This window comes from Bidens hawaiensis, unplaced genomic scaffold (assembly GCF_021521415.1).
Source record: "Bidens hawaiensis isolate Kalapana, Puna unplaced genomic scaffold, B.hawaiensis_p1.1 tig00022174_1, whole genome shotgun sequence".
Taxonomy (NCBI): domain Eukaryota; kingdom Viridiplantae; phylum Streptophyta; class Magnoliopsida; order Asterales; family Asteraceae; genus Bidens; species Bidens hawaiensis.
In genome coordinates this window covers 84016-98214 of record NW_027493441.1, presented here as the reverse complement: position 1 = coordinate 98214, position 14199 = coordinate 84016, and the positions used below count along the sequence as shown (strand labels likewise).

The 14199-nt window shown below is 37.1% G+C and overlaps 2 protein-coding genes across 2 annotated transcripts; one reads left to right on the top strand and one right to left on the bottom strand.

Annotated features, from left to right (window-relative positions):
• The first annotated feature begins 4785 nt into the window (after positions 1-4785).
• Positions 4786-8191, top strand: LOC143564895 (formin-like protein 1). The gene is made up of 4 exons (XM_077052034.1): positions 4786-5721; positions 6546-6760; positions 6856-7091; positions 7344-8191. Exons 1-4 carry the CDS (start codon positions 4799-4801, stop codon positions 8109-8111), a joined length of 2142 nt encoding a protein of 713 aa, XP_076908149.1. The 5' UTR covers positions 4786-4798; the 3' UTR covers positions 8112-8191.
• On the bottom strand, positions 8192-11593 carry LOC143564900 (uncharacterized). Its single transcript, XM_077052038.1, has 10 exons — positions 10662-11593; positions 10260-10572; positions 9980-10126; positions 9811-9899; positions 9623-9723; positions 9448-9548; positions 9034-9168; positions 8839-8921; positions 8607-8722; positions 8192-8519 (listed from the first exon to the last, which is right to left on the bottom strand). Exons 1-10 carry the CDS (start codon positions 11243-11245, stop codon positions 8458-8460), a joined length of 1731 nt encoding a protein of 576 aa, XP_076908153.1. The 5' UTR covers positions 11246-11593; the 3' UTR covers positions 8192-8457.
• Between the last annotated feature and the right edge of the window lie 2606 nt (positions 11594-14199).

Sequence of the window (14199 nt, the reverse complement as noted above, 5' to 3'; positions counted from 1 at the left end):
AAATAGGTTAAATAACAGCCCAAATTGATTAAAGATAGTCAAAATTGTTGCAGTAGACTTTTGATGATCAAAGTTGGTCACTGCAGGTTTACTTTTGTTATTTAAACTACTAGAGTTAAATTGAAATAGATTACATTTGTAATGGTTTACTTTTGTAATTTAAACTACTAGAGTTAAATTGAAATAGATTACGTTTGTAATTCAAATGAGGTTTAGACTGCTAGACGTTATTTGAAATTGGGTCAGATCCACAGAAACTTACAAATATAAATTGCATATTGTTAAGGGCATATTTGGTATTTCTCTTAAAAAGTTGAGTTGAAGTAAAATGTCAACTTTGAGATTGAATTGGTCAAATGATAGTGTGGTAGCCTAAAAATAGTCAGTGATGTGTTATATAAGTTTTAACATTGACATAAACGTTACACCAAATATAGGGATCTAAATGGGTTTGAGACTTTGAGTTAGCTTTGATTCAAATGAAACCTATCTCACAAAAGACTTTTTTGCACAGGTTGGCATGAAAGTGAAAAAATAATGAGATAGCCAATGACATCCAAGTAGTACAGGAGAGGAAATCCTTTGGTCGATAGGGACTCTTTTAGCATGCAAAAAAAGCATTAGCATGGGTTATAAACTCTTCTGGTGTTTACTTGAAATTCATTGTGTAACAACTGATATTGTGAGTTATGATAAAAACGGTTCAAAGCAGCTAATTTGATTGGTAAAGATGTGGATCTAGGACGTTCTTTTCTTGCGTTGACAATAGAAAGAGAAAATTGAGATGGTCGAGTTGTATACCGATGGTTCAATGGGATAGTTGTGTATGGTTGAAGTATGTTTTGTATGTGAGTTGGTTTTAACTATGGTTGATGTTTTTTGCTTAAAAACTATGTTTTGTATGTGAATTGGTTTGATCAATGCATATTTTGGTTGGAATTTATGCATCTTTTTATATGTTTTTTATTTTTTAATAAATATTTGTTATGAAAAAAATACTTGTGCTAATGATAAAGTTGATATAATTCTCTGTTTATTTTCTATGTACCAAACAAGAGAAATGATTCTCAGCTATAATTCTCTATTGAAATCTCTGTACTACCAAACAGAACAGTCAATTCTCATTCTCCAGACCAATTCCCTTTCTCTGCAATTCCATTTCTCTATTCCATTTCTCTACAATTCCATTCTCTGTACCAAACACCCCCTTAGTGTTGTTAACTCTCGAACTTTGTTAATATTTTAAGTGTTATTTATGTAAAATGACTAGAGTTCGTCAAAGTATAAGAGATTCATCGGTACCATCGTACCTCTCCAACAACCCGAAACCCACTACCCATTGTTAACTCACCCAATACCGGAAATGAATTCCGAAATGGAATGCTTATATCGCAATTTAATCCATCTCTCAATCACGATTTACCAACAAAATTTTGACTCCAACTAACCCAATTGATTATAGAGACACGTTAGCGATATTCATTATGAATATTTAATTTTAATATTCTTCTTGAAGAGTATGTTACTAAATAATAGGAGTCTTAATTTTCTTTTTTGTTGCATTTAGTAGTTTATATAAAGTAGTATATTTCATTACATAAAGGGTCTACTCTATGTGATTATTAAATATTAAAAGTATCATATTATACAAATTATATTTATATATAATAATTACAAACTTTGGTGTCGCTAAGTGCCGATTGGGCCCTTGGCGGCATCATATTGGCCCTTAATTTTTTATTTTTTTTGTTTTAATTATGATATCGTGACAAATATAACGAAAACCGAACTAATTCGCGTAGACTCACAACATTTTTTTTAAATTTCGGTACCTTAACTAATGTAACGGAAATAAGCCGAATTCGCCCTTAACTTCCAGGACCGGCAATGCTCGGATCTTTCCAACATCGGAGTGTTATTGACTGACGCCACTCAATTGATCCACCTAAAATTTCATATGTTTTTGTTTTATTTTTGGTTTTTAGTTCCAGTATTATAACACACTTAACCAAAACCAACCGGATTTGTGTTGACTTACTGCCTCAACGCCCACTGGCAATGCTTGGGTTTATCATCGCCCGGGTTTTACCAACCTGTCCAGCGTAACGCGTTGGGTATAACACTAGTTTAACATAAAACTCAATGAACGTTAGTGTTTAAGCATTCTTAACCTATCCATCATCCTAATCTCTATAAGTACATTATAAAACACTTAATTTCTCTCTTCTATTTAATAAAATAATATTTTTTATAACTTTATCAATATAGTTTTTATTTCTTCTCTACTAACAACTAATTCAACAAATATTAAAAAATAAATATGGGCAAACTTTGTTTCCCCAAATTTATAAAAAACCATTATATTTTCTCTCTTTACTCTATAATTTACACTCACATACACTCAAAACCTTATCCTATAATTTGCAAACTCCACGCACATAATTTTGAAAAATACGTTGAGAATGCTCTTACAACTGAAACCGGAAACCTCAAAACTTTGCAAATTTTAAGAATTAGATTTTATGGACTTAAATCAACCATCAACCATATAAAATAAATTGTAATATATAATGTTGAAAAGAAAAAATAGAAAATATAGAGTATTAGAAATTAAGTTATTGCCCTATTTTCTTCTCTAACTTGCAAATGTTAAAATTTAGAATTCAGATATGTGCAAATTACCTACTGCCTAATAATAATTAATATAAGAGTGAGGTAAAGATTTGGAATCTTAATGTCTAGAGCTTTGAGATTTTAAACTTGATTCAAGGAGGTTTCCTTAGTAATAAGTTTTCTTTTTTAATGATATTTATGAGTTAGATCTAAAGCGTTAAATCTGTAAGAACTATTGACACTCAGTCTTATTAAGGTTTATTTGAGTATTGAAGTTTTTTTCTAACGCTATTAAAAATAATTTCTAAGAGACGTGATTGGAAATGACTTTTAGGTGCTGTTTGTTTTTGCAGACATAAACTGTCTGTAAGCTGATTTCATCTGTTTTTATGTCTGCAGCTGAAGATGTGGTCTGAAGCTCTGTAAGCTGAAAAAATAAGACTGTTTGTTTTTATAAGTTAACACTGTCTGCATAAACTGAAAATACAAACACATTAATTAATAAATTATTTATTAATTCATTAATATCACCAAGAAAGGGAAGTACAAGGAGTTCCAGAAGACGATGTAGAAGAAACTCCATTGTTACTATTCGAATCACCACCGCCACAAACGTCTTCGTCGTCGCCAGAAGACGTCTCCTCCATCTCCAACCGTGACGGCGACATGTCCGGCGTCTCAAACGGCGTATTTCCGGCGACCCTACTCTTTCTCCCGTTTTCCTCACCGTTGTACACCGGATTCGAAATGGATGGGTGGCATGGGCGATTAATCCCATCGGGACCGGAATGGCGGGGGCTCAATCGTTTATCGCGTTCAAGGGTTCCAACGGATCGATGACGGTGAAGACGTATAATATTAGCTCCTACTCGTCAATTGTTGAAGGGAATATTGCGTTTGAAGTGCCGGAGGCTAGTGCTGAGTTTTCCGGTGGGGTGATGAGGATTTTTGCGACGATGAAGTTGCCGGAGGCGATGACGGAGGTGAATCATATCTGGCCGGAGTTTATGGGATGCTTATTGTTGTTTTTGGATGGTTGGAGAGGAGGCAGCAGGAGAGCAGGTAGGGTGAAGATGTGTGAAGCAATAATTTTTAGCTTCTTTTTTAAGATAAAAGAAGCTGATTTCAGATCTTATCTTAAAAAAAAACAAACAGTCTTCATGGGTGATGTCTGCGCGCCTGCAGACATCACCCCTCCTGCAGATGTTTTAATCAAAAACAAACACAACCTTAATCAACCTTAAGTGAATGGAGTAATTCATAAATGTTAAAAAAGAAAAACAAAAATATTAAAAATAAGATATTGCACTATTTTCTTCAAGCGGCCATGAGTAGTATTATTGAGGAGCATAGAAACAAAGATTTGAATATCCCCATTTAGTCACTATTCACTGCTACTGTCAGATGTCTTTATATTCATCTTTTTTACTTTTTTTACTTCCTTTTATTATTGGCGTGGATAGGACAAAATAGCAAAAAGATCTACTCTTAGTATTTAACCAAATTCCATCGAGATAATAGCTCATCACAAACTCAGGTCAACAAAATAATAACATATCGACGTGTAGCAAAGCAAGGACAAACAAAGAAAACCTTAATTATAAAAAATGCAAACACAATAACAAGCATTAAGGCGAGAAAAAATAGGCCACCCCAAAGTGACCAATCATATATATATATATTTTTTTACGAGTGAGTTAGTTAAAACCCTACAACATAAATTATGATGACATGTTTTTACTAACTCAACCACAACAACCGGCTTAAAAACTAAAATGTATGCATACATAAATGAATTAAAGTTATGATATATTCATTTAACATATACCAAGAAAACACACATTCCTTTCTTAGGTGAAATGGTGTTTTCCTACATTAAAACTTTGAACTACCCAAAAATCCCAACATATTGTAAAGATTCTCTCAATCTATGAATGATAACATGAAGCAGTTTCTACCTTTGTTTCTTTGTTTTTCCAACCTTCATTTAATAATAGGGACATAAAAGTGTAAAACATGTTAATATTATTAACCATTTAACCGTACAAGTGAACATCATATCTGTTCTCTCTCCAAAGACTAAAACTGTAAAACACGACACACTCTTTCTTTCAAAAACTACACACAAAATCACAAATAACACATTCACACTTCTTCATCTTCAAATAGATTTTCATTCTTCAAAATGACAAAAATCACCTTCCTATTCCAACCACTTATATTATTATTATTATTACTATTCATCACCCACTCATCTTCCCGCCGGATCCTCCACCAACCCTTCTTTCCGGTCACCGACACACCACCACCACCACCATCCACCACCACACAACCACCATCACTCCCACCCTCACCACAACCACTACCCAAATACCCTTTCTCCACCTTACCACCACCTTCCACCACCCACCACCACCACCGCACCCACCCCTTCTTCCCAACCACCACCATCACCACCCCCACCACCACCACCATCCCCACTTTTCCGGCAAACATCACCTCCATTACCCTCCCATCATCACCTTCTTCCAAATCACACACTTCCAAAAAAATACTATTCCTATCACTCACACTCTCTCTTATTTCCATTCTTATTATTTCCACCATACTCACCACCCTCTTATACCGCCGCAACCACCACCACCACAAACCACCGTCCTCCGACAGCCACCGCCTATTTCCGGCCAACCACCCCACCTCCAACAAACCACCACCACTACCCACCACCATCTCAACTCCTAGCACCGAGTTTCTTTACCTTGGTACACTCAACAACCCACTACAACCCACCACCACCACCATGGGGTCACCGGAGCTCCACCCTCTGCCGCCATTACCCCGACAGAATATTTATCATAACGAAAACAACATGGACGAGTGTTGTTGTTTCACGGACTCCGAGGACAAGTTCTTTTCTCCTAAAGGATCACCGCCTGTTGTGTCTGAAACTCAAAAGACGGTGTCGGTGCCGCCACCGCCACCGCCACCGCCACCGGTGCCGGTGTTGAAGCCGAAGCTGAAAGGTTTGCATTGGGATAAAGTGAATGTAAAATCCAAGTCAGAGAAAGCAATGGCGTGGGACCAGTTAAAATATAGCACCTCTTTCCAGTAAGATTTATATTATTGGGTAGATACATAGATACGTAATATTCATATGGATACAAACAAAACACCCGTGTAACCTTTAACCTTTTACACTTGCATTATATCTCACTTTTTAACATTTTCACATATCTATATGTCCACTCAGCATTCCCGTGTAACATTTTTCACGTATCATATATTCATATACGTCCACATAACATTTTTTACATATCATGCAGGCCAGCATAACATTTTTCACATATCATACGGGCTCGTATAGAACGTTATTTTTTAGATGGTGGGCATAACATATTTTACATATCATGCAGGCTTGTATAACATTTATCACATATCATGCGTCCTAGTATAGGACGCTATTTTTTTAGACGGGCATTGGCCTACACCTTTGGTGTATGTGAAATCTTTTCAAAGGTGCATATATATGTTAAAATCTCGATCGATCCCTATAAAATTTTTACACCGACCCCTGTGAATTTTTTCCCCGGGTTCACCATTGTAGACGGGTACGCATTTTCCATACCTTGCACATGTGACATTTTCCATGTTGTATACCAAGGGTTGTATAGATCGTTGAAATGTGAAGAATGCAATACAAACGTATAATTAATTGTGAGTTTGTAACTGATGTGCGGATGGTGTTCGTATCGGTGGTGTTAGTATAGTTAGTTTCTTTATATACACCTCTTGATCTCGAGATTAACTGAAACTGAATGTTGTATAATTATCAGTGATGTCATCATTGCATTATTGACAGTTTGGTGACGTAATGCAATTAACCTTTAATCTTTTCACTTTTTACTATATTTAATTAAGTTTAAAACACGTAGGTTAAATGAAGAAATGATAGAGACATTGTTCATGGCAAAATCATCATCAATAGTGGCACCAAATCATAGCACCAATGAACCGATGGTTCGACCCATGGCTGCAGAGATGACCAACAAGAACAGGGTCCTTGACCCACACAAGTCCAGGAACATAGCTATACTTTTGAGGGCGTTTAACTTAACCATAGATGAAGTGTGTGAATGTATTGTTCAAGGTACATTAATCATACCGTGTTTAATCGCTCATATTTAATAAATTCTGAACTCTACGCTTTTATAGCTGATCTAAATTCATGTAATTAATATACAGGTAATGTTGATAGCTTAGGTTCAGAGCTATTGGGAAGCTTGCTAAAAATGGCGCCAACGCGGGAGGAAGAAGTTAGACTGAAAGAGATGAATGATGCATTGTTTGATCCTGCTGAAAAGTTTCTGAAAGCTGTTATTCAGATTCCTTTTGCATTCAAGAGGGTGGATGCCATGCTTTACATATCTAATTTTGATAAGGAGATTGACTACCTTAAAGGATCTTTTGACACAATTAAGGTATAAATTTAACGCCTTTTGAATCCGGATCTCGTTATGGTTATGGTAATAATAATAATAATAATAATAATAATATATCTGTATTCATACTAAATACTTTATTTTTTGTTACAAGTATTATAAAAAATGTAGAAAAAGTGTTTCTTGTTAGACCCGTCCTTATATGTTGACTTGTTTTGACCCATTCCCGACCCATCCGTCATGCCACATGCAATTATCAAATGTGTTGAAGATGTTTGTTTCATTTTGCAGTCAGCTTGTCACCAACTTAGGAACAGCAGGATGTTCATAAAGCTTCTAGAAGCCGTGCTAATGACCGGGAATCGACTGAATACAGGAACAAACCGTGGGGATGCCCATGCCTTTAAGCTAGATACACTCGTTAAGCTCATAGACGTGAAGGGTGTCGATGGAAAAACAACGCTTTTACACTTTGTTGTACAAGAAATAGCAAGAACCGAAGGTCGTGTTTCACAGGCCAATCAGCAATCTGAACTCTGTGATGAGGTAGAGTCAACAAAGCGAGGTCTTGAAGTGGTTTCAAGCCTAAGTGGGGAACTATCAAGTGTCAAGAAAGCTGCAACTATGGACTTTGATTTGCTTTTGAAGGAAGTAGAAAGATTAGCCATGGGGTTAACCAAGATCAAAGAAATGGTGGCTTTAAACGAACGGTTTGGATCGAATAAACGATTCTCAGACTCCTTGAATATGTTCTTGAAGAAAGCGCAGGATGATATAGTTGATATCGAAAGTGAAGAACAAGTTGCGGTTTCAATGGTGAAAGACACCACCGAGTACTTTCACGGGAGTTTGACCATGGAAGAAAGTCAACCATTGTGGATATTCATGGTGGTTCGGGACTTCTTGCTGGTTCTTGATCGGGTGTCCAAGGATGTCCGAAAGATCAATGAGCGGACCATCGTAGGGAATCGAAGTCGAAGTCTTCCATCTGCTTTTTCTAGGTTTAAAGGGCCACAGGACTTTGGCTCGTTTGATGGTGAAGACGGTTTGACTGCTTAACCACTTGTATAACTTTTATGTAAAACTCGATCCTGTTTAGACCCATAAAAACTAGAAAACCAACGCTTTATTTCACCTCAGGTTCAAACCATTTTCTCGTTATCAACTCCGTTCATGGGTACATAAATGTTTGGAACTCACTAATTTTTACAAAACTCGTCAAAATTTGGTCACTCCTGTGACCGCATAAAAATTCCAATGTAACGTCTCAATGCCTAGAAAGTGTTAACTAAGAGCGTATGATAGTCGGATTTGGACCCTCTAAAATATGCAAAAATGTAAAGATGACGGTTTACGGGTTCCAAGTAATAACGGACCAACACCATCATCCAGTGTTTGCTTAAAATCAATCAGCGTCGTCTGCTCGGCTACCCAATTTGACTATGTCTTCAACAAGAATCTTCCCCTCTGTTAGCAAGCAAAGGGGCATTTTAGTCAATAACTACATATTGCTAGCTTTCTTTAAATATATATTTGTAAAAGCAGATAACTAACCCTTATCTTTGGAAAGGTTACTGACAAGCTCTAGAACCCCTTCTTTGCCTAATGTATCCTTTAAGTAAATGGCTGCAGATGCAACTTCTTCAGGGGTAACTTTTCCATCATAATCTCTGCAGTTATAATAATAATCATATAACAGCTTAACAGATATATGCAAATCTGATAATAAAATATCTGAATAAAGCTTTTGTAAATATTACATGAAAAGAAAAAGGAAAGTAGTAACCTGTCAAGCACTCGCCAACGGTCACCAATCTTCGCATCCACGTCATCAATTTCTTTCTCAAGTTTTTGAAGCATAGCATCAACCTAATAAGTATATATCATAATATTATGCATATCAGGGTAAGGAATTTATATCATATGTAAGGCTTAACAAAAACACAGAAAGAGAGAAAAGGTGGCTTATTGAGCAACTCACTCTATTTATGAGTGCTGAAGAGACTCCATCGGTTACATGCTCATCAGTGGAATCTTCAGGTTCCTCGTGGGCAGCTTTATATGCTTTCACAGTATCAGTGCCTTCTTTGTCCATCATGCTATGATACAAATGTATCTACAAAAGAATTTATAAAAAAATAACCCTTTTGACAAATTAATATGTTATGAATTTAAGTGAACTTTTAGTGCATATGACCTCCTAAATCTCGTCCATCAATATCTTAAATCATTATAGTAATCATATTACGCCCTGCTTGCGGTGCGCGCATATAATGTATATATGTGTGAACCCTCGGGTGGGCAAAAGCTGCATATTTAAAATAAATAACAATTTATTTACAGTTTGATCAACTGACTACTGCTAAATAAAGCTGCATATTTAAAATTTATACACCTGCTGACGCATTTCCTGCACTGAAAGTACTCCAATCATGCCTCGCTCTCTACAATCTTCAGCAAGTTCATCATCTGAAAGAGCATCCACACCACCCTCTGCTTGAATTAACAAATATGTAAGTATAAGAATAACCACCATTTCAACAGCTTTCTAAATTATAACAAAACAAAACAAAAATACCATTGTAATCTTTTGCGCAGCATGTATCGCAAGTAAGTGTCTGTTCCGTAAGGTTGGATCCCCATATACTTGCACATATTCACTAAACGAGGCCTAATAGCAGCAACCAATTTGAAAAACAACACAATGTTAGTAAGTTAGTACCAATAATGAGATTATACTATTGACTGAAAATCATACCTGCTGATATTATCAAGGGTAAGTTCGTCATTGAATAACTTTGCAAATCCCAAAATTTCACCATTAGCTACAGCACTACCTGTTCTGATCTGTGTATCAGATTATAAATGAAGCATATTTTGAAAGGGAACTAAAACGAACACCTATTGAACTGTAACTGCAATCTTACCTTGCCCAAAAATTCATCAAGATCTTCTGCTGTTTTCTTGAGTTCACCGCTCCTAGTATTTTGAACCTCTTTGGCCATCTCTTTAACTGTATCCTGAAGAAACTTTGCATACTCTATTCTTGCATTTAGCCTCCTTTTCAATGCTTCCTACATGTAACCATAATCAGTAAACTTTAACATCATGATTTTCAATGCAGTGAAAATTTTCGATCTAAGCTTCTTAATTGTTGCCATTATAACAATAAAGATATGGAATTAACTTAATGGGATGAACACGCACCTGTTCTTTCATCTTATCTTGAAAGGTAGAAGGCAACATATTGGGAAACAGTTTCAAGAACACAGGCAGCAAAAACTCCATAAAGGGAACAATAATGAAAACAGCAACAGGTACAAGCCGAAAGATATCTGCAGTGGTTCGTGTCAGTTGTTGTCTTTCTCTCCTGGAAAGACTCTTCCCGCCAGCAAGCTTAAGAAGCAATCTAGAACTGATTTTCACATCCACACCAAGAAGCTTGATGCCCAACCAGTAATGCTTCATGGTATCCACAAATTCAGTTTTCCAATGAACAAGTTTCTTAGCCCAATCTTCCCTAATACAAACATAACACAAGAAATATAGATTAGAAGTCGGGTTGGTTCATACTTCAGATCATAAATAGCTTGCTAAGATGTATCAGACCTGCTCATAGAGGCCACAGCTCTTAAAGCGGGACCGATTCCTAATAATGCAGCCCAAGTTCTTTTCAAAATGGAATTAGCAGGCTTCTGAGAGTCAGTAACCTGTTTAGCTTTCGCTTTAATTTTGGCCTTTGCACTGGTCAAACCTTCAACCGCTTGATCACATTCCTCTGGAGACGCTTCCTTCCTCTTTTTAGCACTTTGTTCTTTATCCTCCTCATCATTACCCGTAGCTGGTTTAGGTGCTGATGCCATCGATGAAAAACTTGAAGACCGTGACCCAAAATTAGATCTCGTGTGTAACATATTTCCCAGTGATCCATTTCCTGTAATGGCGTGGAACTTCTGCATCTTAAACCATCCGAAGGCAGACAAATTTGTATTATCCTCACGCCTTGTAAAGTATGCATCAATGTGCTTCGTATTAACCGGTTCGTTGAAAGCGTTATTAGTGTTACTCGGAGTGGAACTCGAGTATGTGCCGGTAGCAATCCCATGGTTCAGACCTTGAATTGAACGACTCGAAACATGGAGGTAATCAGAAATAAACCGCCTCCGTCTCAAAATCGTTCTAGAAGCCATCATCAAAATGCCCTAAGTACCAAAAAAAGCTGCAACAGAACCAGTAATCAATTAACACCAGTCTAGGGCTGTAAATGAACCGAACCAAACAAGGCCTTGTTCATGTTCGTCAGTAAGCATTTATCGGAAAGGCGAACGGTTCACGAACACCAAACCGAACTAAATTTATTGCTCTTGTTCGTTCATTAAGGATATAAACCAGTTCACGAACACCAAACCAAACAAAATTTACTGTTTGTGTTCATTCGTTAAGGATATAAACCAGTTCACGAACGTTTCACGAACACAAACAATGTTTTATTTGATTTTGGCTTACTGAGAATAATCAGTGTCAAACGGTTTGGTCTAGCTACCAAGATTGCGTTGATGTTTTTTTCTAACATTCATATTCATATGCTAATTTACATATAAACTAATCACATAATACTCATATATTTATGTTTTATTATAGTTAATTATATTTCTTAAATCTAAACGAATAGATTAGAAAAGTCATTAATAAAACATTATAAATGCTTAATGAATAAACATTAACGAACACTATTGAACGAACAAGGCCTCTGTTCATTTAGTTAATCGAACGAAATTCCTTGTTCGGACACAAACAAACTTGGCACCGAAACATTCGATTCGTTTACAGCCCTAAACACCAGTACACACTTGAATTAGCAACAGACCTAACAATTATAAACTATAATACACTAATGAGAAGCTGCAAATGCAAAATGACGTAACGAAATTAAACCTAGCGACTGAAAACAGATCAACGATTAACATTATTATTATTAGTTATAAGAAGAGAAGAAAACGTACATCAATGCTGACGTAACAATTACAAGCGAACTGCAACCTACAAATTAAATTAATTAGAGGAAGAAAATGATATTAGGAAATACATATAAACACGATTATATAAAAATGATATTAGGAAATACATATAAGCACGATTATATAAATATAATGGATTCAATAAAGAAGAGGAGATTGTGGAAAGTAACCTAAAGAAGAAGAAGAAGAAGAAGAAGGTTGAAATAGTCGCAATGGCTCAATAATCAATCAGCCACTTTGTTCAACGATTGATTTTATTAGTTTATGTGTAATCATGCGTGCAACATAATCATGCGTGCAACGTCCCACGGATGGCGCTAATGAAGAAACACTAAGTGAACACTGGACAGATTATAGATAATCTGGGGGTTAAGTAATGTTTCCCACGGATGAGATCTAACTGAGAAGGCTGTTCTTCAGGAGACCTGCAAAACAAACACCGTAAGCTCGTCACTGAGAAGGGGGGGTTCCTCCTTGTGACCACCCTCCGGCGTGAGAATCAGACTAGATTGCTCTGAATATAAGTGTATATTAAGAGATTGCTAGATAACTGGATAGCAGATGATCTTACCATTCCAAGATGTTGGAGTATTTATAGCCGAAGGTAGGTTTCCTAGAAGGTACAGCCGGCTGAATAGTATTCCTGTTCTACCAACAGTGGACTATGCACAGGCCATACTGGTTGGTGGATAGGTTACGGCCAACAGTAACTATGTCGGCTGCACTATTCCTCCAACTGTAGATTATGCACGTCCTACCTACTGTGGATTATACGCAGGCCATGCTGGTTGGTGAATAGGTTACGGCCAACAGTAACACTATTTCACCAACTGTAGGCTGCGCACGCCCTGCAGTAAGGGTTGGTGAGTAGGCAGCGGCTAATAGTGACAAACAGTACTAGAGGGTGCTCCTCCTCGTACTGTTGTCGGTGAGGTGTCACCCTGTGATTGGCTCATGGGCTGTTCTGGTCAGATTGTCTGTCCTATCCATACCTTGGTAGGTATAGTACAGAAGATCTTTCAGAATCATACGGACTGGCTCATTTTGGCGGGATTGTTCCCGTCTTGCTCATTCCTTCATGTGACTACTGAAGTATCTATTGTCTTGTGCGTGTAGCCCTGCTGTCTGCGGGTAGCCTTCCCTGATGGCTTGTATCCGCAACTGCGGGAACAGGCGGGGTACTTCACCATTGGGAGGCTTTCCCTGCGTGTACAGCTTGCGTACTGCGCGTAAGGTTCTCTGAGCATGGTGGGTCCTGCGGAAGCAGATGGCCTTTGCGCAGACGTCCCTGTTCAAGGTGAGTCTTGCGGGACCAACTGGGCTCTGCTGGGACCTACCTCTTCAGAAAGTTTTATACTATTATTCTATTGCCTGCTGGTCAAGACACCAAACAAACGGGGAAACTTATTATTATTTGGATTTGAATGGACCATCTGTGCAAACTTATTATTACTTTAGTCATCGCGTTTGGGGCTGGTGACAGAAAAAAAAGTTATTTAAGCGTATGAAAGTTTTGGGTTCAAGTTATTTAAGTAAGATATTTATCGTTAACAAAGTGACTGGGATATGAAATAGTATTTACGCACTTCGAATCAGTGTAAATAGATGGTGTTAAATCAAACAAGTTAGGTAACCGAGCTTTCGTTAAAATCAAAAGGAATATGAACAAATTTTGATACAGGTTGGGGGGGGAGTAAAATTTTATTTGAGAGTTGAGACTAATCTGATTTATGGCTTTGGTCGTCCATAGGATGGAGCCCCTTGTGGGAATTGCTTTGAGTGGCATAGTAGAAAATCGATTACCTTGGTTAAGAGTTTTAGTATAAATTTATTCATAAGCAATAACCGAGGGGTTAATAGTAAATGTGTGATCAACATGAACTTGTGTTAGCATTGACCACCAACCATTAACGAGAACTACGCCACTTATGGACATAGATCAACCATCAGTGGTAACTAAGTTACTACTCACATGGGAACTGCATCACTTACTACTCACCGAAACAAACTATCAGTAGTAACTAAGTTTCCAGTAATTGTAGGTTTTACTAAAAATAACCACTAACCATTTAAAACGTCAAAACTGACACACGGTTTCATGAAACATTGTGTCTGTTTCAATGAAAAGT

Coding starts and splice junctions, on each gene's coding strand:
- LOC143564895 (XM_077052034.1), top strand. CDS start 4,799: ATGACAAAAATCACCTTCCTATTCCAACCACTTATATTATTATTATTA. Junction 6,761..6,855: donor GTGTGAATGTATTGTTCAAG/GTACATTAATCA, acceptor ATTAATATACAG/GTAATGTTGATAGCTTAGGT. Junction 7,092..7,343: donor GATCTTTTGACACAATTAAG/GTATAAATTTAA, acceptor TTCATTTTGCAG/TCAGCTTGTCACCAACTTAG.
- LOC143564900 (XM_077052038.1), bottom strand. CDS start 11,245: ATGATGGCTTCTAGAACGATTTTGAGACGGAGGCGGTTTATTTCTGAT. Junction 10,573..10,661: donor GCTGTGGCCTCTATGAGCAG/GTCTGATACATC, acceptor TGTTTGTATTAG/GGAAGATTGGGCTAAGAAAC. Junction 9,169..9,447: donor TGCAGGAAATGCGTCAGCAG/GTGTATAAATTT, acceptor ATTCTTTTGTAG/ATACATTTGTATCATAGCAT.